The sequence below is a fragment of the Ochotona curzoniae genome, unplaced genomic scaffold, assembly GCF_017591425.1.
Source record: "Ochotona curzoniae isolate NIBS_2020 unplaced genomic scaffold, NIBS_Ocur_1.0 contig_2599, whole genome shotgun sequence".
NCBI classification, from domain to species: domain Eukaryota; kingdom Metazoa; phylum Chordata; class Mammalia; order Lagomorpha; family Ochotonidae; genus Ochotona; species Ochotona curzoniae.
The window spans coordinates 8,884,657-8,909,969 of NW_024465520.1; the positions used below are offsets into that span (position 1 = coordinate 8,884,657).

A 25,313-nucleotide genomic window follows, 5' to 3' on the forward strand; every position below is an offset into this window, starting at 1 on the left:
TGAGGTGCAAGATACGGTCTATATGAATGAGCAAATATTTTTACATAGAGGACCCATAGAAATGTATGAAAAAAGTAACTCCGAATAGCCAAATGTAGAGATTTAGCACTTCCATGGAATTTTACCGCCCAATTATGATTCACTGAAACTGTTTTGGAAAGATTATCTAAAAGACAGGCATAGTTAGTATTTATTTTTATACCAATAATTTAAGGCAGTCATTTGGAACAACTACTTTTAAGGCTTTTTTTAAATAGAACCTCTATACCTGATTTTTATGTTAAAGAACTCTGAAATGCACATTTGGAGAGAGAGAGAGAGAGAAAGAGAGTGAGTGAGAGCCTGCCTTCTGTTGGTTCACTCCCCAAAAAGCCTGGAACCCGGAGCTAAGCTGGTCCCTAGCAGAAGCCAGGAGCTTCCTCCAGGTCTCTCACGTGGGTGCAGGGGCCTAAGCCGTGAGGCAGCTCTCCACTTCTGCCGAAGTCACATTCGCAGGGCACTGCATTAAAAGTGTAGCAGATGGGATACCGACCCTGCAGGGCAGCTCTGCCCGCTGCACCGCGCTGGCATCTCCAGTCATGTCTGTTTTCTTGATGTGATAAGATTCTGTTGCTGTAGCAACTGAATTATTTTCAAATACTTGTGTTTTAGCTGCATATATCCTACTTAGAAAATGTTAAAATTGTGTCGGCAAGTGGCATAATTAAATTAGGCAAAAATGAACTTTAAACTTAAAATTTATTGTTTCTGACTTCTGTCCAGCCAAGAAAAGTGTAAAGCCGTTGTCCTATGGGAAGTATTACAACAGGGAGAAAAAAAAAACCCGTTACTTCTTACTGATAATTCCCTTGATCAATCCTCTAGAACTTTTGCTTCTTTGGTATTTCTAAGTAATATTCCCAATGTGAGTAACCCAGAGTACAGTTCAGCTATTTAATTAATTTATTTGTAGTGGGATCGTAGTTTGGAGTGCAGGATTTTTCTTAGTGTGATGGGAACATTTAAGCAGAATAGCAGGCTAGCTATTGAGCTGGACATTTGCTATGAAGTTTTGAGTAATTGAATCATAAGAATGCCTCCTTTGGTTGTCTGATCAGCAAACACATTATGAAAACATTACTGAGTTTTGCAAGTTAGACATATAATTAATATATGTGATGTTATGTGTAAATTGTCTATCATTATGTGTCTGTGACTCTTGGTAAGACTTCTTCACAACGGGCTGACATGGTTATAAGCCTGGCCCTGTTCCAGGTGTTCTCAGTTTGGAGAATGTAACTGGAAAGTAAACAGCCATGGCTCTTACCCTGCTCGAATCTGGCTTAGGGAAGGAGAGAGACAACTAATAAGCAGTTTAACTGCCTGAGTGTAACAGATGGTCTGGGATCAGCCACAGGAGCATTGAACAAAGGCTTGAAACATTCAAGAAAACTTGCTGGAGGGAGTAACATTCAACAGGAATCCCTAACTGTAGCTAAAAATTAGCCAGGCAAAACAGCAAATGAGATAGAGGGTGGAATGTTCCGATAGTTGAATCTATGGAGACAGAGGCATGTCGTCGGCAAGGGATTTGACGTAGTCCAGCTTGGTGTTGGCAAAATGTAGGGTGTGTGTGTGCGCGCGCGCACTAGTGTTAGGTTAAGAATAGGAGACTGTGAAGACGTGGACCTGCTGGTATTAACTGGAGCACAGTATGGTTTGTGTTGTTTTTATCCTGAATTATGAAGATAATTTCCTGATCGTTCTCCCCAGGGTCTTGGCCACTTGGGGTCCTCTGTACTCCTGTGTGTGAATTCATTTAGTATGGATGTACTGGTATCATCCTTCCCGTCCGTGGCTGTCTTTAGCCCATAGAAGGAAGTAGACAGATTTTCAGGCAAGATTTGAAGCCTTCTTTAAGCTAGACTTGGGAACTCGTCAAGCTTAGTTCCCAGGGCTCGTGTTGCAGATGTATCACTTATTATTAGAGTCTCTGTGTCGGCTGTTTCTCTCATGTACATATCTTATTCTGTCTCTTCTGCATCATGGCCACATCTTGCTCAGGGCTGTTTGTATCCCCCGTCTGCATTAGAACTGAGCATAGGAGTTACAACATCTCTCTCTCTCTCTCTTTTTACTTTATTGCTTCTGGCTGACTTGTTTTGTCAAGCTATGTTAGGAGACAGTGAATCGATTGCTCTGTTCTGCTCTCCTTTTCCTGTGCGTATGTACACATCCTGAGTCTCTGATCTGGATATCCGTCTAGCTCTTCTAGAATAAGTTTAGAGTATCAGGATGCCCAGTTTCAGGCCAAATAACAAAAAGGACACATGATAATTTAATTTTTGTTGCATCCTTGTAAAGGAAGCACATTCCAGTTTTTCATTTTCTATCTTAGTATAATGACAAAATCATTCATACGAAAGCAAGCAGAAAATTGTTGTTACAAATTAAAGTCGTCTTCATTCTGACTGTTCATTGGCAGAATGCCTGCTGACCGAGGCAGTACGAGTATTTTTTAAAGATATTTCTCTAATTGAAAGAGCAGGGGTAGGGGGCTGAGACAGGAAAAGAGAGATAATACTAGGCAGATAGAAGTATCTTCATTTCACTGATTCTGTCTCTACAGTGACCATGACTTGGCCAGATGGGAAACAAAAAAGCTAGAGCTTTGCTGAAGTCTTCCACACACGTGTGCAGGAGCCCAAACTCTGAGGCATCCTCTGCTGCTTTCCTAGGTCTGTCCGCAGAGAGATGGCTCAAAAACAGAACTGCCAGGACTGAAACTGGTGCCCTAATAAGGGATGCTGGCTTCGAAGCCAGTGACTTAAGCTGATGAGCAACCACACTGCCCCCTAATTCTCATTTCGCCATTTCGTGTTGGCCTTACATGGACTGGTTGCTCTCTGAAATCCCTCAGTTTTCCTGATTGTAATTGCAGAATCATCTCACAAGACGGTGATGAGATTAATGATGGGCAGTATTGCGGGAGTTGACAATAGCCATCTTAATTACCTTTGCACAGGAAACTGATGAGAGGGTTGTAGCCGTTGTGATTGTCAGCCAAAGCAAATGACAAAAGAGTTGGGTCAACATTTCTTAATTCTGTGGCATGTTATAGTACACCTCTTTACTTTTGTAAACTTTTAATTGCAGATATGGAAACTTTGGTGTATACAGATTAAGTTTTACAGGCAGTTTTGTCAAGTTAACATAGGAATGCCGGGGACCAGCATGTGGCTCAGTGAGTAAAGCCTCTGCCTCTGGTACTGGTATCTTGTGGGCACTGGCTTATGTCTCAACTCCTCCACTTCTCCTGATTCCTACTGATGGCTTGGGAAGGCAGCAGAAGACGACCAAACTGCTTGGGCCTCTGACAGCAATGCGGGAGACCCCACTGAAGCTCCCGTCTTAAGCCTTGCCCCACGCCAGCTGTCCTGGCCAACTCGGGAGTAAACAAGCATGGGGAGGATCTCTCTGGCTTTGACATAAATAGATAGTCCTTTTAAAAAAAGTCAATTAACCAAGCAAAACATAGGAATGACCCAGAACCTCTAGTTCTCAGTGGATGAAAGCAAAATGAAATTGTATAGTACCTGTTACTCTATGTACATAGCATACTCTAGGGGTGTGTCTGTGGGTAGTAGAGTTACAGGACAAAAGTCCACAAGGGTTTTCATGAGTGCATTGATGACACGGGTCACTTATCCTTCTTTTTCCCTTGCGAGCTTTTACTTCCTGTGAACACGATGTTTGGAAAGAACCCTCTGGTCACTGAGGTGTTGCTGCTATTCAGATCTTACTCAGGGCGGTGTGCCCAGGGGAGTAAAGGACAGTAGCTCCATTGGTACGGTTCCTTTTTCTTGAATGTCCTTGCTCCCTCTGTGGATGAAAGGAGCTATTTAGCAAACAGGTGTGTCAGTTAACTGGCAGATAACATTAGCCGGGATCTTGGAAAAGGTTGTGATGTGTAAATGAGAATGCGTGTTGGAGTGTGTAGCCTGACCAGTAGTACTCATTAGTAGCCTTTTAAGACACATTACATCTCTGCTTTTGACTGAGCCAAGGCTAAATCAGAATCTCAGCTAGACACTAGGCTGTGCAGTCATGATCAGGGAGTAGAGGCTTAGGCCTCCTGATGTTGTCTAGAATGCCCTGCTTGTCTTTTAACATCTTGAATTCGTCCGGCAAGCATTTCCCACACTATATAGGTTGCCAAGGTAAGTTCAGTCCTGTCTTTAACAAGCGCTTCATGAAAACTTGTAGACTGTTAGAAATTTTATTTTATGGTACAGTTTCATAGCTCTGGGATTTCCCCTCATCCCACTGATTTCCCCTGTATTATTAACAAAAGTATAATCCTTCATAAGCAGTCATGAGTGCATCATTCTTCTGTTTAAGTGTATTCTGACAGTGTAGTGGCTATAGATAATGGCAGGAGTCCAGCATCCTATTGTCAAGATCTATTTAACAGTTTCATTGGGAGTCTGAATACTCCCGGTGAATACTGCATTGTATCTTCACATTTCAATATGAGAAATTTTCTGTGATGCGTCTTGACAGTGCAGACCTTATGCCATTTGGAAAGAAAGAAAGAAAAGCAGTTGTGAAAGAAAATGTCCAGAGAGAGTGACTTTGGAAAAGAATTACTCGTTTCAATCGCATTTAACCTATGAAAAATTTGCCTTTCTCTTTTCAACCCCTTCTAAAAATAGCTTAGTTTCTTAAAGCTAAGAGACACGAACATGGGTAGATTCTTGCATGAGCCAATGAGAAAGTTTTCTCATAGTTGCGCCAGGAGCTCCTGCTTCTTGGGCACAGTTTGGTTAGCAAAGGTACTGATGGGGCAAGGAGAATCAGGACCTACAAATCCCATGGCGGTCGAGAAGAAAGTGGCTGCAGGTCTCCCTGACTGCTGGGTCCTGGGTTCGCAGCTCTGGATGGGACCATGACCGTCTGTAGCCACTTGTGCAGTGTGGCTAGCAGGAAGGAAAGGCTGAAGGGAGATGAAAAAGGGCTTTCAAGCTTGTTTAGAGAATCGGGCCTGTGTGATGGAAAGCAGCGTTGCAAGGGTTCCAGAGACACTGTGCTTGGCGGTTGAGAACGCTTTGGTTGTATCTCTTGATGGAGTCCCAGGCCCAAACCAGGATTCTTGTACACACATGCTTCATCTGTGTGGCGGCGTTCTTATCTTCGTTTTATGGAATAGAGCGCTGCAGTCCAGTAAGGGTGAATTGCTGACCCCAGTTCTTAGAGATGGAATGCCAACAGACCACATTCTACTTCGAGCCTGTGTGGTCTTAACCACAGAGCTAGGGCCCTATTGCCTGCTTTGTGTCTAATCCCGGGCTTGTTTCTCTGTGTGCTGGCATTGCTAAGCCTTGTCTGTCTGAGAAGCTGATAACGGAGGGATGCAGACACATCCAGCAAGTCACTCTGTTGTTTGGGTACAGAGCAGCAGAGTTGTGCTTGGATGGCAGTGAGCAGTTACCTGAACAGCTGAGTAAGTGGGAAGAGACTAGGGGAGCAGGAGAACGGATTTGAATGCAGAAAGGGGGCTGGAGTGTGGAAACCGCCGGAGGCTGTGGGAAGATGCAGAACGGAGTGTTTGAGAACTGCCTAGAAGAACAAAATGTCCAGTATTCTGAATTATCACCTGGCACCTTCACTTGGCAAAATCCTTTGGAGCTCGCTGGATCTTGTGTAGGTTGTGCAGTCATCGAGGGACGGAGACAAGTGCAGTGCTCAGCTGTCAGGGACGCATGCGCAGTGTGCTAGGGACGATAAAAATCACTAGGTCCAATCAGAGTCACCGGCTTCGGCCAGAGGTGAAGAGTGAAAATCACGTGCCTGATTGATGCACGCAGGCCCTGTGTCTGATCTGGCTTTCAACTTCAAGGCTGTTGGTCTGATAGCAGGAGAAAGACGTCAGGTGATGGCCTGCTGTGCACGTCTCCCTCATGTTCACATCCTGGTTTATTGGGAAGACAGTGTTGGCATGGCTGACATCCTAGGAGGCCTAACGTCTGCCTGCTTTTCATCTGAAGTAAGCATTTAGGAGTGTGCCCTGCAGCTCCCAGTAGCCGTCTAGAGCATAGCGCCTTCTGAGGACTGAGCTGTTTCCGTTCCCTGCGCCTGTGTTTAAATCATGACCGCCGTATCCCTCAGAACGCTGTCTGTGGAGGTTTTGCAAAAATGGGGAAGTTTATAATTATCTATCCTTACTGATTTGTTGTTAAGGATCATTTCTCCCCAAACTATGGAAGAATACTAGACACATAAAATGTTTCTAAAAATTCCGAGACTGCTGTTTTATTCCCAAGGAGCTGAAATCAGGTGAAATTCGCAAAGTGAGAAAGCAACCCTGTGCTTTCAGTTAGAGAGCCTGGCAGATTTGCGGAGGAGTGCCTGCGAAAGATACGGGAACGCGAGGGCCTTTGGTTTTTGACAGTAATGTGTCTAAAAGTTTCGAGGGCAGGATGATAAAGTCCGATGTTTGTGGAGATGGCTGCCAAAATGCTGGATAGCTGGTACGGCATAGAATGTTAGTAAGTGCTGGTTCTACTCGTAATGCATACTACATCCAGTTGGGTACATAATCGCATAAGCCTTGAAATGTATTACAATTTAATAATAAATATTATTTTACATATATAGCCCTTTTTGACAGGGTTGATCTATTTGTGGCAATATGTAGTTTTTAGCTAAGACAAATATAGCAGGTGACTAATATAAATATCAAACATTGGTGCTATTATTCACTAGCTGACTTCACCTAAAAGTTTTGCCTTAAAAAAAAAATTTCTCATTAAAAATCTTGTTCATGGGGCTGGCGCAGTGGCCTAGTGGCTAAAGTTCTTGTCTTCAACATGGCATATGGGCACAGGTTCTAATCCCGGCAACCCCACTTCCCATCCAGCTCCCCGCTTGTGGCCTGGGAAAGCAGTCGAAGACGGCCCAAAGCCTTGGGAGCCAGCACCCGTGTGGGAGACTTAGAGGAGGATCCTGGCTCCTGGCTTTGGATTGGCACAGCACTGGCCTTTGTGATCACTTGGGGAGTGAATCATCAGATGGGGAATCTTCCTCTCTGTCTCTCCTCCTCTCTATATATCTGACTTTGCAATAAAAAATAAATAAATCTTTTAAAAAAATCTTGTTCATTAGAAACTTTCATAGTCTATGTTACACACACCACCAGGAAGTAGCTTCTTCATTATTTCTGATTTACACAAATTGCAGAGCCCAGACCAGTGGAATATGTAGATGAGACAAGAACCGCTTGCTCTTCTAGCTTTCTTGTTGAAATAGATAACGTGAAACAACATCTTTTTTTTCCCCCCTCTCTTCTTGATCCTAGACTATATGTCTTTCTGAGGGAAGAAAATCAGGAGTGGTAGATAAATAAAATTAACATAAACATTGACTTTTTCCATTACACTTGGCAAACACTCTGCGGGTTAGTTCCGCCCCCCCCCCTTAGTTACTTACACTGTGAAACTTTGTTTGCAGAGATCAGAGCGGATTGCATCCCTCCCTTGCATCAGTCAGTTTTGGTTACAGGTTTTGATTCCCAGTGTGAGTGTTAGGAGGGCTCGGTGCTGCCCATGTGGCACCGAAACATGTGTCTCGCGCAGTGTCAAGGAGTGGCAGTTGTGTCCAGGCCTCCGAGGACCAGTTAGTGCCTGTGCACAAACCTCTTGCCCTAGCCACACTTCAGTGAAGTGTAGCAAAACTGGAAAATGTAACAAGCAGTACAGGCAAGAGATATGGAGAGGATCAAGTGAATTAACTTTGCTCAGGTGCTTAAGACATCCTGGAAGGTGGGAAGCAGTATATGCTTTATTTTACCGTTGTGCTCAAAATAGCTCTCCAAGTTTTTAATCAATGCTTTCGCTTCGTAAATGGAGCAGAGGCTAGCATTCTTTGTAAGGAATTGCCTGCTCCTATTCCAAGAGATTCCAAGTGTCTTCCAAGAGATTCCTATTACCGTAAGGGGAGATTTATGCATTTGACTTAAGGTATTTATCTTCTTTTCTCCTCAGGATAGCCCTAGATATGTATTGGAGAAAGTCATAATGAAACCCACCTAAGAATGGTGTGATTTTGAATTGGGTTCTATTTATAAACTATTTTATATATATATATACACACATCAATTGAAAAGCTTGTGTGAAATTTTATGATGTAAATATTAGGGCTTTTAATTATTAGCCAAGATAAAAGAAGTGTCTGATTTGGATGTCATGAAGCTTCAGAAGTGTTTCAGACACAGTTTATAAATCTGACATGGAAAAGAACGAAGCAGTTGAAGAAATAATAGAAGCATAGTGATCTGGCATACTCTCTTTACTGCTGGCACTTAGCGAATGTCGCTAGGCTTTGACAAGGTCATCCGAGACATGGGTTTGATTCCGGCCTGCTGGTCAGATCCATCCAGCTTCAGAGCCTAAGAACACTGTGGAATTGGTAGATGGTAAGGTGCAGTTAAACCCTTCCTAACATGCGCCTCCAGGATGGCTCTGCACTCTTGGAATAAGAGAACAAGACCAGTTCTTCCATCATCCTATCACCAGCACTTTTAAGAAGGCCTTTGTGGGGCCTCTCTGAGGAGGTTAGGGTTTCTTGGGGTGTGGATCCATTTCCTGTGGACACTGTTGGCTGACATGGTTGTGTGCGTGGCTGCGCATATGCAGACAGAAGCTGCTGGGGAAAAGAGAGGAGTTTTCGTCGCTAGAATCTGCTTTCCTGCCTTTTCCACTTGAGCCACCTCCTCGGTGGCTGCTAACCCTGACGCCCACGCATTATGTAACACTTACCCAGCAGTGTAGGGTTGCACCAGTGCCATTTTCAAGATGATTAATGGGAGTTGCGCAATTCAGGCCCCTGAGTTCTCCAGGGGGAAAAGTCACAGTATCCCGGTGTTGGAGTGAGAGTGCCTTGATAGTGCGTCAGCAGTGAGTGTATTTTGGGATATTGTAAATGTCACTATTGGTTTTAATATCCAAGAATCTTCATTATCAAGCCTAGGAATGCGGTAACAGAATAGTGCCTGGAACAGCCATTGAGTACTGAATGGGGCTCTTTCCATAACTAGAAAGTTTTAACCTAAAACCCCGTGTGAGTACATATTAGACATCGATGGGAAAATGCCTAATAGATGGAATGCCTACTAATTGAATCTGTTACTTTCTGTAATAATTGATTTTTACTTTCTTTGAAGTCATGGAAAATTACAAATTTAAACTCAAGAGCTGTCTGTGTGATTGTATTTGTGATTTTCTTCTTATACTGACGGTCTTAACATTATTAAGCAATGTTGTGTTTGTATGTGTGTGAATATGAACTTGATACAGGACCAGGAAAGGAAAAGAATCTTAAGTTTGCCGTATACTGTGTTCCATTTGAAAACGTATTTTATAACTGTGGGAAAATAGCTGTGAGAAATCACACTGATGAATTTCTGAGATTTTTCTCCCCCTCACTGGTAGAAAACAAAACTATTCTGGTGCTTGAATTGAACTCTCAACATTTGGTGCAGGGTTGGTTAGAAGAAGAAACTGCAACTTACCTAGGAAGTTGAACTTAAAAGCTAATTATGATGAGTTGATTGACATCATGTTACGTTTAGAAGACCAGGGATTACGTACATCACGGCAGTAAGAGTGGAGTTGACTCCTCTCCTCGCTTTCTGCATCGGGGCTGACTGTTTATTCCTGCTGTTAACCCAAGAGACCAATGAAGAAATTGAACCAGAAATCGTTCCGGTTCAAAGAATACTTTCTTGCCTTTTCTGATGATAAAACTGTAAAAATAAGTACAAGAGTAGTATATTCATAAAATTAGGAAGTCATATGTAATGCAGAAAGAACCTCTTATCTGAGTTAAAAATAATGGACATTTGAGAATGTGAAAGTATTGGTTAATATGTAAATATTTTAGTATATATGATACTGTAGGGTTTAGTATAGTAAATGTATGGCAATTGCTTGTTATGTACTGCTTATTTACAATGTGCTGTGTAGTCTTTAAAACAAAAATAATGCCAACATACCATGAGAATACCATGAAATAACCGTGAGATTTCTTAAAATAACTGGTTTCACTAGTACTTTAGATACAGTTTTTAAACTAATGGATGACTTTCCATTTAGATTTTAGTCCATAATACGTTAAAAACTCCTAAGTGTTATTCCAGTTAAAATAGGAAATACAAAATTTAAGTCATATATTTGGGTTTCTTGAATGTACAGCACAAGTAAAACATAAGCTCATAATACATAGGCTGCTCATTGGAAGAGGTCCATAATGGGGTGAATATGTAAGTCCTCCTCCTCTCTGTATATCTGACTTTCCAATAAAAATAAAATAAAAAATTACTTTAAAAGAATTTAGATTCTTATGTAATTCATGCAGTTGATGAACAAGAGAGCTAGGCCTCTGCCCCAGGTTTTGAGAAATGTAAGGTCCTCCCTGTCAGTCACTGTACTAGGTTGCTCTTGCTTTAAAGGATTCTATAAAGTTTCCTAAAACAGCAGATAATATCCTGTATTAGCCTAAGGTAGAAGGCATCACAAGGAGTGAGATGGAAGTGGAGAAGCTGGGACGTGAACCGGCACCCACATGGGACACTAGCCCCTTAACGTGGGGGATTAGCCTATTGAGCCACAGTGCTGGTCCCAAAGACATTACTTTAACACATTTTTTTCATCTATTTGAAAAGCAGAGAGACAGCAAGTGGAAGGAAAGGGAGAGTGGGCTAGGCATCTGCCATCTGTTGGTTTATTCCCCACGGATCCACTGCGTTTGGGCCAGCTGATGCACAGACCCAGAACTTCACCTGGCTCTCCCGTGTGAGTTCTATGGGCCCAAGCTCTTGAACCATTATTTGCTGCCCCCACAGGATTCATCCGCAGGAAGCTGAAAAGTAGCTACAGTTCATGTTAGCGCTCCAGTCTGAGATAGAGGCAACCCAGAGAGAGACTTAATCCTTTGTGCCACTTTCCCGTTGCAGGTTGTCCCTAAAACCCTTAATCGAAAGGTAAAACAGATGGCTTGGAGAAGCATTGTGTGAGATTCTTATCATATAAACACACATCAGGTTTTAGAATCAATTCACTTGATGCTTGAGTTAAGCTAAGCTCGTGTCTGTTAGAAAACTTGAGAAGTTGATATTTCTTTACGAATAATTTTCATTAGGTTTACTGTTGAGGGTAGTTGATGGAATCTGTTGCTCAGTCGCTTGTGAAATCATGTGGGTCGAATCCCTCACACGTGTTACATGTAGTGTGGATCTCCAGTGACTGCTGTTGATGAAAAGAGTTATCCCAGCAGGAAGGAATATTCACACTTTCTGCCTTTTGCTGGTCCGTTTTATTGCTCCATTTTACACTCTGTGTTTCTTAAAAGATATTTCTTGAGAGGTGGAGACAGGTTTTATCTCTGAAAGCTTAGGGCCACGTTTTAAGGCAGTGTTTTATTGCTCTCACTAAACTGTATGCAGTGGGAAACCGTGGGAGCTTTAACACATGGTCTTGCACAGCTGTTTTGTTTTTAATTTTGTTACTAGATACTCGTGAAGGTGTTCTACTGAATGTACAGTGTCTTAGTCTTTTAAGCTCATTTCCTAAAGAACTCAGTGACAAGTAAAAATATCATGATTGTAATTCATTAAGTAGGAAGTATTATGTATAGCAGAAGACTGATAATCTTTGTTAGTCTGTATTTCAGTGTTAGCCGTGGAAGTTTGCCGATGTTTAAACTTGAATCTAGATGTGTTAATTCCAAGATTATCAAAACCAAGGAAGTCTTTTAAGTTTTTAAACTTTTTCAAATGTCTTGACCTTCGCTTTTATCATATATTTAGCTGTTACTTTTTCTAAGTATGTGATAAAATAATATGGACAATATAGAATATACCAAGTACAAGCAGTATGTACGCAGTAACGTGAGAAACATTGATTCATATAGTTGGTTTGTATTCCTTAAATGTTATTTTTCACAACTTGCTAACTATTCTTTTTAAAAGGGTGTTTGCTTTTTTTTTTATGTTTCTTTAGGGTCGTTGCTCCAGGGAGAACTGCAAATATCTTCATCCACCCCCACACTTAAAAACACAGTTGGAAATAAATGGGCGCAATAACTTGATTCAACAGAAGAACATGGCCATGTTGGCCCAGCAGATGCAACTAGCCAATGCCATGATGCCCGGTGCCCCGCTACAACCTGTGGTGAGCGCGCTCTCAGTTCTCATGTGTACATTCCAACTTTCTGGCATTTGAACAGTTTTCACATGAGAAACTCTTCTAAGTCATGTGAGATTTACAAATATGGTGCATCTTTTCCTTGAGGCTGTGTTCAGTGTAAATCCCACGGCGTGCTAGTATCAGAATCGTTTTTATTAAAATGATCTTCACCCTCCCCAGTATAGTTTGTTAAGGGATCACAGTTTCTAAAAAAAATTGATATACTCTTTCATTTTGAGAACATTGCCCCTTTCCTTCTATTTGAAGAGAGTTGTGTGTTTTCATTAATGACAAGTCTTTTGAAATTAGACCTGAAATTATTTTTGTGGTTGGAAATGTGTTAGGAAAAATCGGGTACTGAGGAATCAGTATCATGGCCCTGTTGATATCTCATCCAAGAAGTAGAGATAGAAACTCTAAGGATTAAAGAAAGAAGTCATCGCTGTGTACTTCCACACATTTTTTCTTGTGGAGCAATGTATGTGGGTGACTTTTCAAAATGTGACTTTTCTTTTGGTGTGATGTACTTTTATAAAGCTCTACATGTCTTTATGCAAATTTAAGAGATTAATAGTCCGGTGAATGCTGTGTTGAACAAAAGATGTTTTTGATGCTGATTGTGATTTAGTATTTCCATGTTTAAATTGAGATGCATATTAAGATTTTTATTGATCTGAATTGAATGTTAGCTGTCAGTAATTTCTGTTACCGATTTACATACAATTTTATCTGATCAAAGGAGTGTGAAAGCTCAAGTGTTTCTGGTGTGCTAACTAGTACAGGTGCTAAGTTTTTTTTTTCTCTTCCTTGCAACATTTCTTTCGATGTAGTTACTATTTTCTCTTAGGTAACTCACCGCAGCAATGGGGGTGGGATTTGCTTGTCACCCCAGCAATGTTGCCTATGAGTACTGCCAAGTCAGTTGAAAGGATGTAGTCGTATCTCTGCACCTGAGCTGTTTTCTTCCCTTTGCATCTTAACGTTAATTTTTGTAGCTCTCCATCCACTAATGTCACATCTCAGTGGGGACGGCATGAAAATTGCCGTTTCTTTAAAAAAAAAAAAAAGCTAGTTGTGAATGTGATCTCTAGCAGAATATTCCGGGCAAAAGTGTCTCTACACTTGGCACTCACACTTTCAAAGATCAAAGATGCAGGGTGGCTGCAGTGGAGCTTCTAGAAAGCCTCTCCTGGACGTGCGGCTTTGTTCTAGCTAACACCCCAAGTGCGTTCCCTGTTGTGCCGTGCCCCTTCTGGGCCTGACTGCCCAGCTGCAGAGGACAGAATACATGCTGACAGTGAAGTTCTGACTCTCTCCTGGTCTTATTCCTGAGTCTAACTCAAGGCCGTTCCAAGGTCATCAGATATATAATGCTGGGACAAACTATACATGCTACTTACGCTCTTTAAAATGCTAGTAACACATGTGTTGTTTGTGAAATCACTCACCCCTAGACTTTTGGAGCCCTCCAGACCAACACTGTGTTTTCTGATGCTTTGTGGAAAACTATCTGCTTAGACAAAATATTTTTATTAATTGTGAACACATTCAGGCTTTTTCTTAATTTTCCCTCGTATGACGGATTTGAATGTAACATCAGCCTGCCAGGAGCACCCTAAGATCATATTCTGCAAATATATCCTATTCAGAGTGAAATTTTAGTAGTAAATCTAGAAGCATTTAATTATTCAGTTTTAAATCCCTTGGGATCTTGGTGTTTGTAGAGAAGGTTTTAGTCCAGGAAATGTGCCTTCAAAACCCTGCCTGAGATTTTTCCAGCACATTTGTAGTCAGCCATGTTTGGCATATGATGCAGTGGAGATTCAGAAATAAATGGGCCGCTCATATTCAGCTGCTTAGTCAGACTTGGGCACAGGCCTGCACACAGGGATTAAGAGAGGGCCGGAGAAGCCAGGTGTCTAACATGCAAAATGGTGATGGGCAAAGAAAATGAGTTTGAAGTCATGGGATTAACTTGGACACATCTCAGGTAGTCACAGTATCAAAGGAAGTAACGTTATAAGCACATTTTCAGTGTTAGTGACATCAAAACTGTCTGAGCAGTGGTAGGGCTTATGTTCAAATAAGTGATGGTATCTTTGTTTTCTCTCATCAACTACATTAATACCTAGTGCCTAGCCGGAGGACCAGGCATTGGGAGAGAGGCTAGCAAGGTCTAAGCAAATTTGGAAACATGTAGTATTGTGTTTGGCATATGGAAGAGATAGTCACCTGATGAGTGAAAGAACAGATGAATAAAGGCGTTCCTCAAATGCCAGAACAAAGGGTAATGGTAACTTACTTGCCCCAGAGGCCAAGGAATCAGAACCAGAGACCAGAGCACAGGGCCTGATACACGTCCTGTGACCTCCAGGTGCATGATGCATCTGAAGTAACAGCCTACAAGACACGTGTTAGCTGAGGCAGCCAGGACCTGGATACATCGCTGATTGTACCGAATTACAACTACCATTCCACCCTATGAGTATTTTCATGTGCTGTTGAGTTGTTAGAGACCAGGTCGATAAAGTTGTGATCTTTAAAACATGCCACTTGGCTAACTTGAGGAATGCAAGGATTCATAGGGGAGTTAACAGCTTATCACAAAATGCCCAATCCAAGATTCAGAAACAAGACTGAGCTTGTTTTAAACAAATGCGATCCTTGAGGGGCATTTACTATGCTTGGCACCTTCAGTACATTGAAGCATCACAAGCATGTGAGGGGGGTAATATTATCCCAGATTTAGAGATAAAAGCTCTGAGCTTCAGAAGGATTGGGTAATTGTCTTGAGTTACACAGTAAGGGAGTAGGGAGGCTAGAGTTTTCACCCAGACTGTTCAGGTTCTGACTTCTATGCTAAAGAAGTACAAATTGGAGACACACCACCACCGAGCAGCTCCTGTCTTTGAATGATTCGTTGAAGAGATCTGCCCTTCTTTAACATACACAGTGTGGAAACTTAGTCACGCCTTGCACGGTCCTGCCAGTATTATAATCTAAACATAATTATTCCCATTTGACAAAATGTGAAATTAAATCTGTGTGTCTCATTCCTAAACTTCAGTATTTTAAGACGTTATTTGTAAGCTCCAAATAAGATTGTCAAAAAATAATCTTCATTCTCATAATCTTTGAAGATAACTGAAAAAACAATAGCATTAATTATCCATGATAAAAATTAAACATGTGGGTTGTTTTACTAAGTGCTTACATCATCATCATCATCATCATCATCATTATTATTACTGTTATTATCAGTAGTAGTAGCGTCACTGCCACTTTGCTACATAATGTCTGATACAAAGGTAATTTACTTTCCACATAATCTAGACACCATAGACTGCATCTTGTGGCTCGTGACCTTAGAAGCACCTGGTACATTTTCTTTTCTATATGCCTGGAAAGGTGACATTACAATTTTGTTGTTCCCAGGCTCTATTCATGGCTCCTAAAGAGCTCCAGTATGAAAAACGATGCATTAGCCCTGGCATTCCATGAGTCATGGTCTCCTGTGCCTTTCCACTTGTGATCCCAGAAGTTAACTATGGCCGTCTCTGCCTTCCGATGGTGGCAATCCTACAGGCATTGACATCTAGCCGCCTCGAGGCTCAAAACTCGTGTACAAATTCCTGGCTATTTCATGCATTTGAAATAGCCTACTGATGAGGCATTCATACTGACTGAATGTAGCTGACGTCTGAGGAGCTCCTCACTGCTCTGTCCCCTTGGCTTTGCTTCTGTATCATATTTCAGGTATGAGTTGGCAGTCCAAAGCAGTATGCTTTGCTCTCATCATCGGCATCTGTAACTTGGTTTTTATGCTTTCCTTTCCAGTTGATCCACCTGAGGTTGCTAGGAGCACTTGGTCCCAAGCATTTCTGATCATGTGTGTCGACATCACTCACTCCAGGACCTTTTTCACCTGTTCTCATACTTCCTGTTGTGGAGCCTGTGAATCCTAGAGTTGCCCGAGAACTTGCCCGAATTTTAGAAACTGGGTTATGCTTGGCTGATAGCTTTCTACCAGGAGGGTTAGATGTGACTTCTCCATTAAAATATTAACATTTCAGCAAAGCTGGGTTCAAGGATAAAGCGAGCAAAGCTGGTGCTCATTGGATTGTTTAGAACTGTCGTTCTAGGAGCAGAATCCATCACTGCACTTTTATTCCATTCATATGCTACCTTCTCAGGAAAAAAACTTGTAGCTTGAATTTGTAGATAACTTTCATTAGATCTCCTTAGCTTTTGGTACTGTTTATATTCATAATAGTTATTTACTGAAAGTAGCTTCAGCTCTTGCTGTAGGGTTGTGCCTACCCGGAGACATGGTGTCATATGTGCTGTTAATTAAAAGCAACAAAAAAGTTTGCTTCTCAGCATTTGCAGTTTTCACCATCACACACACATGGTCATCAAAAAATGTTTATAATGAAAAAACTTGGCATGGATTTTTAAAAATTTTTACAAAAGATAAACTTGTTAAATGATAAGGACTCAGTGGTTCTATTTTTCTTTAACTTTCTGAGGTTGATTCATACATAAGTTTGGCAGGCATTTGTGGAGATCCTAAATGGATGTCAGTTGCACAGTGCATGTATAAGGAAGGTCACACAAGGCAGACTAGCACCCTCTGTGAGCACTTCTCATGCTCCCGTTCCAGTGGAAGGAATCAGACACAGGGAGCAGGCCCTTGCGCCGCCGGGGAGGTCAGGAAGGGGAGCCCGGAGGACGCTCCTGGGTCGCAGCTAACAGCCATCTGGGAAGTAAACCAGCGAATGGAAGACCTCTCGCTATCTCTTCTCTTTATAAAAATCTGTCTTACAAATCCTTTAAACACACACACACACACGAAAGAAAGAAGTATGAGAGCAAACCTGTTTCCCTGCAGACCTGATCGTATTGCTGTGGAAGGTCTCACAGTGTCATGGACTTTCTAGAATTACAGCGTATAGGTACATTGATGAGCACAGCATGGCCAAAAGCATTTCTGGTATAAAAGTCATCCAGGTGCTTATATTGGTCCATCAAAAGAGAACTGCTCTTTCAGAAACACGTGATCTCAGACATCTGCTTCCAAATTCTAGAGCTATTCCCTCTTATGACTCTTGGAGTATAATTTTTGCGAGACTCTTTACCTGGAAAATGAGACAGTAATGCCCACTTGACAAGGTGCTGGTTTACTCACTCTTTCAAGGAGCAGCTTATTCATCAAGTAGTTATTGAGTGCATGCTCGTTCTGAGGATTTAGTAGGAAGTTAAATAAACACCCTCCACTTCCAGAGAATAAGATTCGTATTTTAAAATGTCTAGGAAATTTATATTATGAGAATTAAATATAATAAAAGCACACAGCACCATGCTGGCATACAGCAAATCAGGAATTGCTAGCAAGCATCGTGTCTTCAGCTAACGAGGGTTATAACTGAACAGTGCTGCCACTCATCGTGATGATTAACCCATAAAGAGCCATAAGAAGAATAAGTGCAGTTTGGTTTTCCCTGATGAAGGCGTTGCCTAGCGAGGGGCAGTCTGGGCTTGCTCTTGCAAATCATCATCATGACGACATAGTCAGGATCAGGTGCACCGATTACATAATTGCCCAGCGACCCTGTGAGTACTCCAGGGAGGACCGGTGCACTTGCAGGATCGTTGTGGTAACACCAGTTGAGGTTCTGCTGAGCCCTCTGCAAGAAAAGCTGTGGAACTGAAGCGCTGGCCTGACAGCAGTGGGTTTGGATTGCTCACAAGAGGGTAGCAGCAAGCCGTCTCCTACAAGGTGCCCTTGGAAAGCCATGTAAGGAAAATGATCCAACAAATTTGCAGAAATTTAAAAAAAAAAGTTTGTGGTTTTTCTTTCTTTTTTTGAAGCTCTGGGAATCAGATTTCCAAGTGCAGGTACTGTTATTCATTGCCTATTCAGAGGGGACCATTTGAGGGGCTGTGTGCTGAACGGCTGATGTTTCAGGTTTTTCTTTTTAATAAAGATGTATTTATTTTTGTTGGAAAACAGATATACAGAGAGAAGGACAGAGAGGAAGATCTTCTGTCCGATGATTCACTCCCCAAGTGACTACAGCGGTCGGTACTGTGCCGACCCAAAGGCAGGAGCCAATCCGAAGCCAGGAGCTTCTTCCAGGTCTCCCACGCAGGTCCAGGGTCCCAAGGCTTTGGGCCGTCCTTGACTGTTTTCCCAGGCCACAAGCAGGGAGCTGATGGGAAGTGGAGTAGCCGGGATTAGAACAGGCACCCATATGGGATCGTGGTGCATTCAAGGCGAGGACTTTAACTACTACACTATTGCACCGGGCCATAATGTGTCAGGTTTTTCAAAGCCGCTACTGACTACGTGGGGACATTGCCTTAGAATTCTTCAGGTGCCAATTTGCTGGATTAACTCAGAAAATCAGTTCACATGAAGACTGTTTAGAAGCAATTCAGAGAGATGATTGTTGTCAGATAGGATCAATATTTATATAATAAAATTATGATTTTGTCAGTACTACCCAACGGCTGCAACATCCACATTTGAAGCCTGCCAGAGTATGTTACTGAATGAGATTGAACAAAGCTGAATTTTATTGACCACTGACCCTATTTGATTAAAATAAGGATGTTTTCTTCCTTCCAAATACGTCTGAATTTGGCCTTTACTATTAAGTAATTGATGTAGATTGTGCACAACAACATAAGCATTTCAGTAAGTTTCTGAAGTGAGAATGTTCTGCAGGAAGTGCATGTTAATCCCTAGCAACGGAGTACTGAGAGGGATCCTGCCAGCTGGCTCCCGTTCTCCGTATTTTAGACGCTCAGTCTCCTGCGCTGGATTTCCTGTGCTTCTTCAATGCCTAATGTAGACATCAGATTGCTATTATTCACACGCTGGATCCGACGACGCGTAACAGCATACAAGTCTAACATGAGTGTTCTTGGGTCGACATGCTGGTTAGACATAGCTTCATTGTGCACAACTGGCCTTGTTCTGCCACAGCTGCAGCAGCCAGGGCACAGTGGAACAGCACTGAGTCAGCTGCTGCTCCAGGCACCGTCTGTGGATAGATATTGTCTGGGGCCCCGGTTTCTAACAGGTTGACTGTTAGAACATAGTCTGCTCTTTGCCTATGGCCAACTGATGTTGAGCTGGGATGCGGTTAAGAACTGGAGAGCCGACCTCAGGTCACGTGATTATAGAGCTGGGGACTAGACAGAACAGCTCGCCGTGGTGTTTAAACCAGTGTGTTTGGAGGCAGCATTTTTAAACTGAAAAATAGCACTGTAACCTGTGGTATGTTGCTTCTTAAAAACAAAAAAGCAAGCTTGCTTTAGATCTTCTGCTTTTCCCGTTACTCTTAACAAGTGTGTAGATGCTAACTGCAGAGCCGTGGTTTCAGGCTGTGGGAGGCGAAGTGGCCAGTGCGGCCCTTAGCACAGTGTGGGCCTTGGCAGAGGCGCCCTGGAGCTAGGGGGACCTGACTTAGTGTTGGGGGCACCTGGCAGCATCTCTGGCCCAGCCAGCACTGCTCAGCTGCGACAACCAAAATGACCTCTAGACATTGCCAGATGTCCCCTGCAAGACACGGTCACCAACAGTTGAGAACCACTGACCGAGGAAAAAAGGAATACTTAAATTCTACTTTAATGTTCTGAACACAGTTTGAGTGAGGAACAGATTAGGTAAAGGCTCTATTTTATTTTATTTTCCTACATACTTTTGCTATAAGGGCTTTTTTTTTTTTTTTGCAGCACATCGAGCCTTATGTAAGGTTTTACTCTAAAGTCTTACTTGAGTCGTATATATACTTTTAGGTCTTCGAAGTTCTCAGTTCCTCTCGGAGAGAAGATGAACTCTGTTTGAATCTTTTCATTGCAGAAAAAAACAAATCTGTGCTTCCTTGGCACTATAATAGAAAAAAAAATTGCTAAAATCTTTGATAAAGAAGGTGACTGATATTATCTGTTTTTATGATAAATGTTATTGCATAAAGCATTGGACTTCAAGAGTTGAAACACAGTTGAGTTAGGAAGTTGGAAATGGAGCATTGGGCCTGGCACGCTGGCTTGATCGGCTAGGTCCTCACCTTGTGAGTGCAGGGATCCCATCTGGGTGTCGGATCCTGTCGCAGGTGCTCCACTTCCCATCGTGCTTACTGCCTGGGAAAGCAGCAGAGGATGGTGGCCCAATTCCTTGGGATCCTGCACCATTGTGGGAGACCTACAAGAAGCTCCAGGCTTTGGACCGTCTCTGCTCTGGCCATTGTAGCCATTTGGGGAGTCAACCAGTCGATGGAAGATGTTTATTTCTGCCTCTCCTTCTCTGTGAAATCTGGTCCGCCTTTCCCGTAAAAATAAATAAATCTTAAAAAAAATGTAGCATTGATAAAATAGGAAATAGTGTTGTATTTTAAAAACTGGAAGCAGAATTATCAAAGTAGATTGCAGATACATTGCTTAGTACTGTTCAAGAACGTATTTATTTTATAATATGCAGTTTACATGTCAGCAAATAAAAACAATATTTATGAATCCTTTAAATAATTTCTGGCAGAAATTCAGCCTTGGGGCAGTATCTGATGTTATCATGTGTGTCTGCTTGAACAAGCGTGTAACATGTCTCTCCCGGCATTCTGTTTCACGATTCACATTCAGCTTTCCCCCTCGTAAGATGAATTCCTTGTTTGATTACTCGTGAAAAATCTGCATCAAGTCTTATACCGAACACTTTACCTTATATGCTCAGGAAGAGTGTCATCATCACCTCTCATATACTCTTTGAAATTTATTTACAGTTCATATTGACTGTGAAACTTTTATCTCTTGGGAGGTCTGATTTATTCGGCATAGTGGGACTTGCGAGCTATTAACAGTTGTAATCTTTCAGGTGCATCTGACATAGCAGTTATTATGTATATTTCATAGACAAGTTTCTATGAATTACACCAAAACAAACACATAATTCAAGTAGCCAGAGTTGCTTGATAGAATGGGTAATCCATTGGTTTTTAAAAATGACAACTATTATAGGCCCAACACTTCAAAATTCCACGGGAGGGCTTAAAGAATTTTTTACCTGTTTAGAAAGGGGAGGATGCTTGACACAGCAGTAAATAACCACGTGGGATGGCCACATTCCAGCTTTCTGGAAGTGTGCGACCTGGGGGAGGAACAGATACTGAATGGTTCAAATATTTGGGTCTTTGTTACTCGTTTAGAAGCCCTGGATTTAGTAGTGAAGGCTCCTGACTTTTCTTGGCTCAACCCCAGCTGTTTTTGGCATTTGTGAAGCAGAGCAGTGGATAGTTGGAAAATCTCTAGTTCTCCAGTAAACTGAATGTGTGTGTGTGTGTGTGTGTGTGTGTGTGTGTGTGTGTGTGTGTGTGTGTGTGAAGCTTTTAAAAAGTGTTTACATTAGGCAAACATTGAATTGATGATTGTTTATTTAGTAAAGCATCCTGGTCCTAACTAAAAGTAAAGAAGCAGATTTTCAAAGAGGGAAAGAAGGAAGCATAGGAGATGGATGGCTAAATAATACATATATATGTGAGTGGCCTAAGACCTGCATATTTAATTTTGCTTTTCATTTTGTTTTTCAGCCAATGTTTTCAGTTGCACCCAGCTTAGCCACCAACGCGTCAGCAGCCTTCAATCCTTATCTGGGACCTGTTTCCCCAAGCCTGGTTCCAGCAGAGATCTTGCCGACTGCACCGATGTTGGTCACAGGGAATCCTGGAGTCCCTGTACCTGCAGCTGCTGCAGCTGCTGCACAGAAATTAATGCGGACGGACAGACTTGAGGTGAGGATAATCAGTTTGTTTCCTTGTGCTTCATTCAATTGCCAACATTGGTTTTCTTAATCCCTTGGCCAAAAAGATTTTAAATACTCAAAGCAGAGATTCTGGTTTAGTGGTTGAAATGTTTTCCTAGAGTTCCTAGAGTGACGTGTGATGTATTTGATGAATCTGATGCCTCAGAGCATCCACTTGTGAATGGCAGGTGAAGTGAGGCTGCCTGGGCTTCCTCCTTTTTAAAATGGTTGTTACCACAGCACTCCCTTTAGGGTTAATAGTACCTCATAGTGCAGGTGCTTCCTAAGTGTTCTTGTTTCTGTTAATAAAGATGTGACAGTTATTCATTACTGTGCAGATATTTTAAAGCTCATCGTTGAACACATCCTCATGCAATGCACAGTGCTCTATTAAACAGCAAGATGGCATTGTTTGTAAAGTGCATTCTTATAAAATGGGAAACATCGTGATCATCCTGATTTCTGAAATCAGGGATGAGCACACTGATATTGCTGCATGCAAACCGAAGTTGCACAACTTAGGGGTATGCTGGTCTGCTCGGGATTCTGGGTCAGACTCTCTGATTCAAGTCCCAACTATTTGTTCTGACGCCACTTCTGCTTGTGGACCTGGAAAGGGAGCTCGTGTACTTGGGTCCCTGCTACCAAGCTGGACCACCTGCTTGGGCATCCAAGCTCCTGTTCTCTGCCAGGCCCAGTCCCTGCTGCTTTGAACAGCAGGAGCTGAGCTGACGGATGGAAGATTCTCTCTCTTTCTTCTTTGCCGTTCTTTCTCTTTCTCTCCTTGTCTCTCTCTCTGAGCCTCCCTTTGTGACTCATTTCAAATAAATGAGTAAGTACATCCTGTGGGGGGAAAATAACACAGAGTAACTTTGAACTGTTTGTTCAGAGTTTCTGCATGGCTGTGAATAAACAGATCTGGTGAGCTACAGGGAAAAGGGGCAACGTTATTGTACACGGAAGGTGTAACCCTGGTTCTGAACCCACATAGTTCGGAATGAAATCACTTTTTCCTCTTTCCTTAGGTAAGAATGAGGCAGTATCGAGCACTAAGATGTTCTGCATGTATTACTTTCTGGGAAAGCAGCAGATTGATGGTAAAAAAAATAAATAAAATTGTCCATTTAACAGTTTAGTTAAAAAGCAACTGCATTATTAATTTTTATTTATTTATTTGCTTACTTACTCACTTATTTGAAAGTTTAGGAGAGACAGAAAGTTGGCTGACTGCCTGAATCCTGGCAGCAGCTGAGTTGAGCCAAATCAAACCAGGGGCCTGGGACTCGGTGTCTCCCAAGCGGGTAGCAAGGAGCCAGGTACTTTACGCTCATGTCGTTAGGCAGGAAACAGAACCGTGAGTCAAACTCAGGTCCTCCGCCACGGGATCAAGGTCGTCCAAGGAACATCTTCCTGATGTTTGAACAGTTGCTCCACATTTGTTTCTAAAGAGTCTTTTCATTTTTATTTGAAGGAGAGAGAAGAGAAGAGAAGGAGAGAGAGAGAGAGAGAGAGAGAAAGAGAGAGAGAGAGAGAGAGAGAGAAAAGTTTTCTATGCACTGGTTCACATTCCAAATGGCCACAGAGGCCAGAGGTATGTGATCCAAAGCCAGGAGCTTGTTCTGGGGTTCCCACATGGATGCAGGCACACAAGGACTTGGCCAGCCTCTGCTGCTTTGCCAGAACATAAACGGGGAGCTGGATCAGAAGTGGGGCAGGCTATACACACACCAGTGCCTATATTTGATGCTGGAGCTGCAGGCACAAGATTAGGCTGCTAACGCACTGTGCCTCATCTCCGCAGTTTCTTGGTAACATGTATTAAAGAAGATCTGGTTTTATGTCAGCATATTGTAGCTGTATAACATCACAAATTTATTCCTCCAGTCTTACCAAGGAATATACAATTCCATTTTTCCCAGTCAGTTGTAATGAAGAGAAGTGAAATCAGCGTGTTCTTGCTAGAGACATGCAGCTGGAATTTGGGATAGTATGTCATTACAAAACTGAACTTGCTCACTAGCTAACTGATGCTGTCTCTAGCGGAACCATACGAAAGTTTAGTGACTCTAAAGTACTTTGAGTGATTGGGTGCTCAGCATGCGAAGTGGTTTTATTCCCCTTGACCCTTCTAAAGCAAAGCCTGGATTCTTAATGTGTAATTGTTGATTGATTAATGGGATCCAGACAGGCAGTCTGAAATGAACTTTAAAGAATTAATTATTAATACAAGATGACACTGAAAAAAAAAAACAGGATGAGGGCTTTGAGCTGAGGGTTCAGAACTCTTCTAAATGAATCCTTCCACAATGCTAAGTCATCTACCATTTATTATATTTTGTAATGTTTCATTCCAAGGGGGGCTTGGTAGCTTGGTGTGTTGTTTTTATTTTTGTGAAACACAACAGCATGTATTGTATCTGGTTTTTTTTTTGTTTTGTTTTGTTTTTTTGCTGGAATTACAAGTATAGTTCCTGCCCCATCAGCTGTCGCCCTCTGCAAACCCAGAGTCGGCTTGTCTAAGTACATGATGGTAGTGCACTCTTCTTAATCGTGTTAACAGAATCTGACGCGGTGTCAGATCATGGACGTGTTTGGGTCTCGCAGTGTGAAGCTGGGAGCTGCGTCTTCCTTGTGCTGTTACTTTAGACAGTCTGTCTAAATGACACCGCGTCTTGAGGTCTGAAAGAGACGCGGTGGTGCATACACTTCCTTATTAATGGGCCACACTTGTTTCTCTGAAGTTGGAATCTATATGTTTTCTTTTGAAACGCGAGGACATTTTAAAATTTTCAGTTTCCACCAAGTTAAAAATTTTCTAACTCAGTTAAAATACTGGCCAGTTCTGTTTACAGCGTCTGTATCTCCTTTTCCACCACAACTTGTTAAACAATAAAGACGTTTAGAATTCTGTAGATTTGCGCCTTCTGATTCTTTCTAATTGTTTAGAATTGACACATTCACAGCGCTCAATGTAATGCTACTACAAATATTAACAGAAAAGCAGGACCCAAGGATTATTGCACGGCATGCTCTTAGATGTGCAAGCTTGGATCCGGGCTCTCCAACGCTGGGCTTTGTATTGCTCGGGTACAGAATAAGGAAGGTGTGCTAGGTAATCCTAAGGTCACCTTACGTTACACCATTTTGGAGGCATTTAGATAAGTTGCCTGCTTTCATGACCAGGCTTAAGCTATTGAAAGATTCATTTTAAAACTTATATAGGGAAAAAGTATGTATCATATATCTAAGTTCTTGAAAAGATCATGGTAAACACTCGTTATGAAAAAAAA

The 25,313-nt window shown here is 42.1% G+C and overlaps 1 protein-coding gene across 21 annotated transcripts in view; it reads left to right on the top strand.

Annotated features, from left to right (window-relative positions):
* Positions 1-25,313, top strand: part of MBNL1 (muscleblind like splicing regulator 1) — a 188,907-nt gene that overhangs the window by 139,164 nt on the left and 24,430 nt on the right. For 20 of the 21 annotated variants that reach the window (XM_040974816.1, XM_040974825.1, XM_040974814.1 and 17 more), the window contains 2 exons: positions 12,036-12,206; positions 21,812-22,012. In XM_040974816.1, the coding sequence (XP_040830750.1) occupies positions 12,036-12,206; positions 21,812-22,012 (372 nt within the window). Of the gene's footprint in view, positions 1-12,033; positions 12,207-21,811; positions 22,013-25,313 lie in introns of those variants that run through there. The other variant, XM_040974827.1, reaches the window with a different exon arrangement.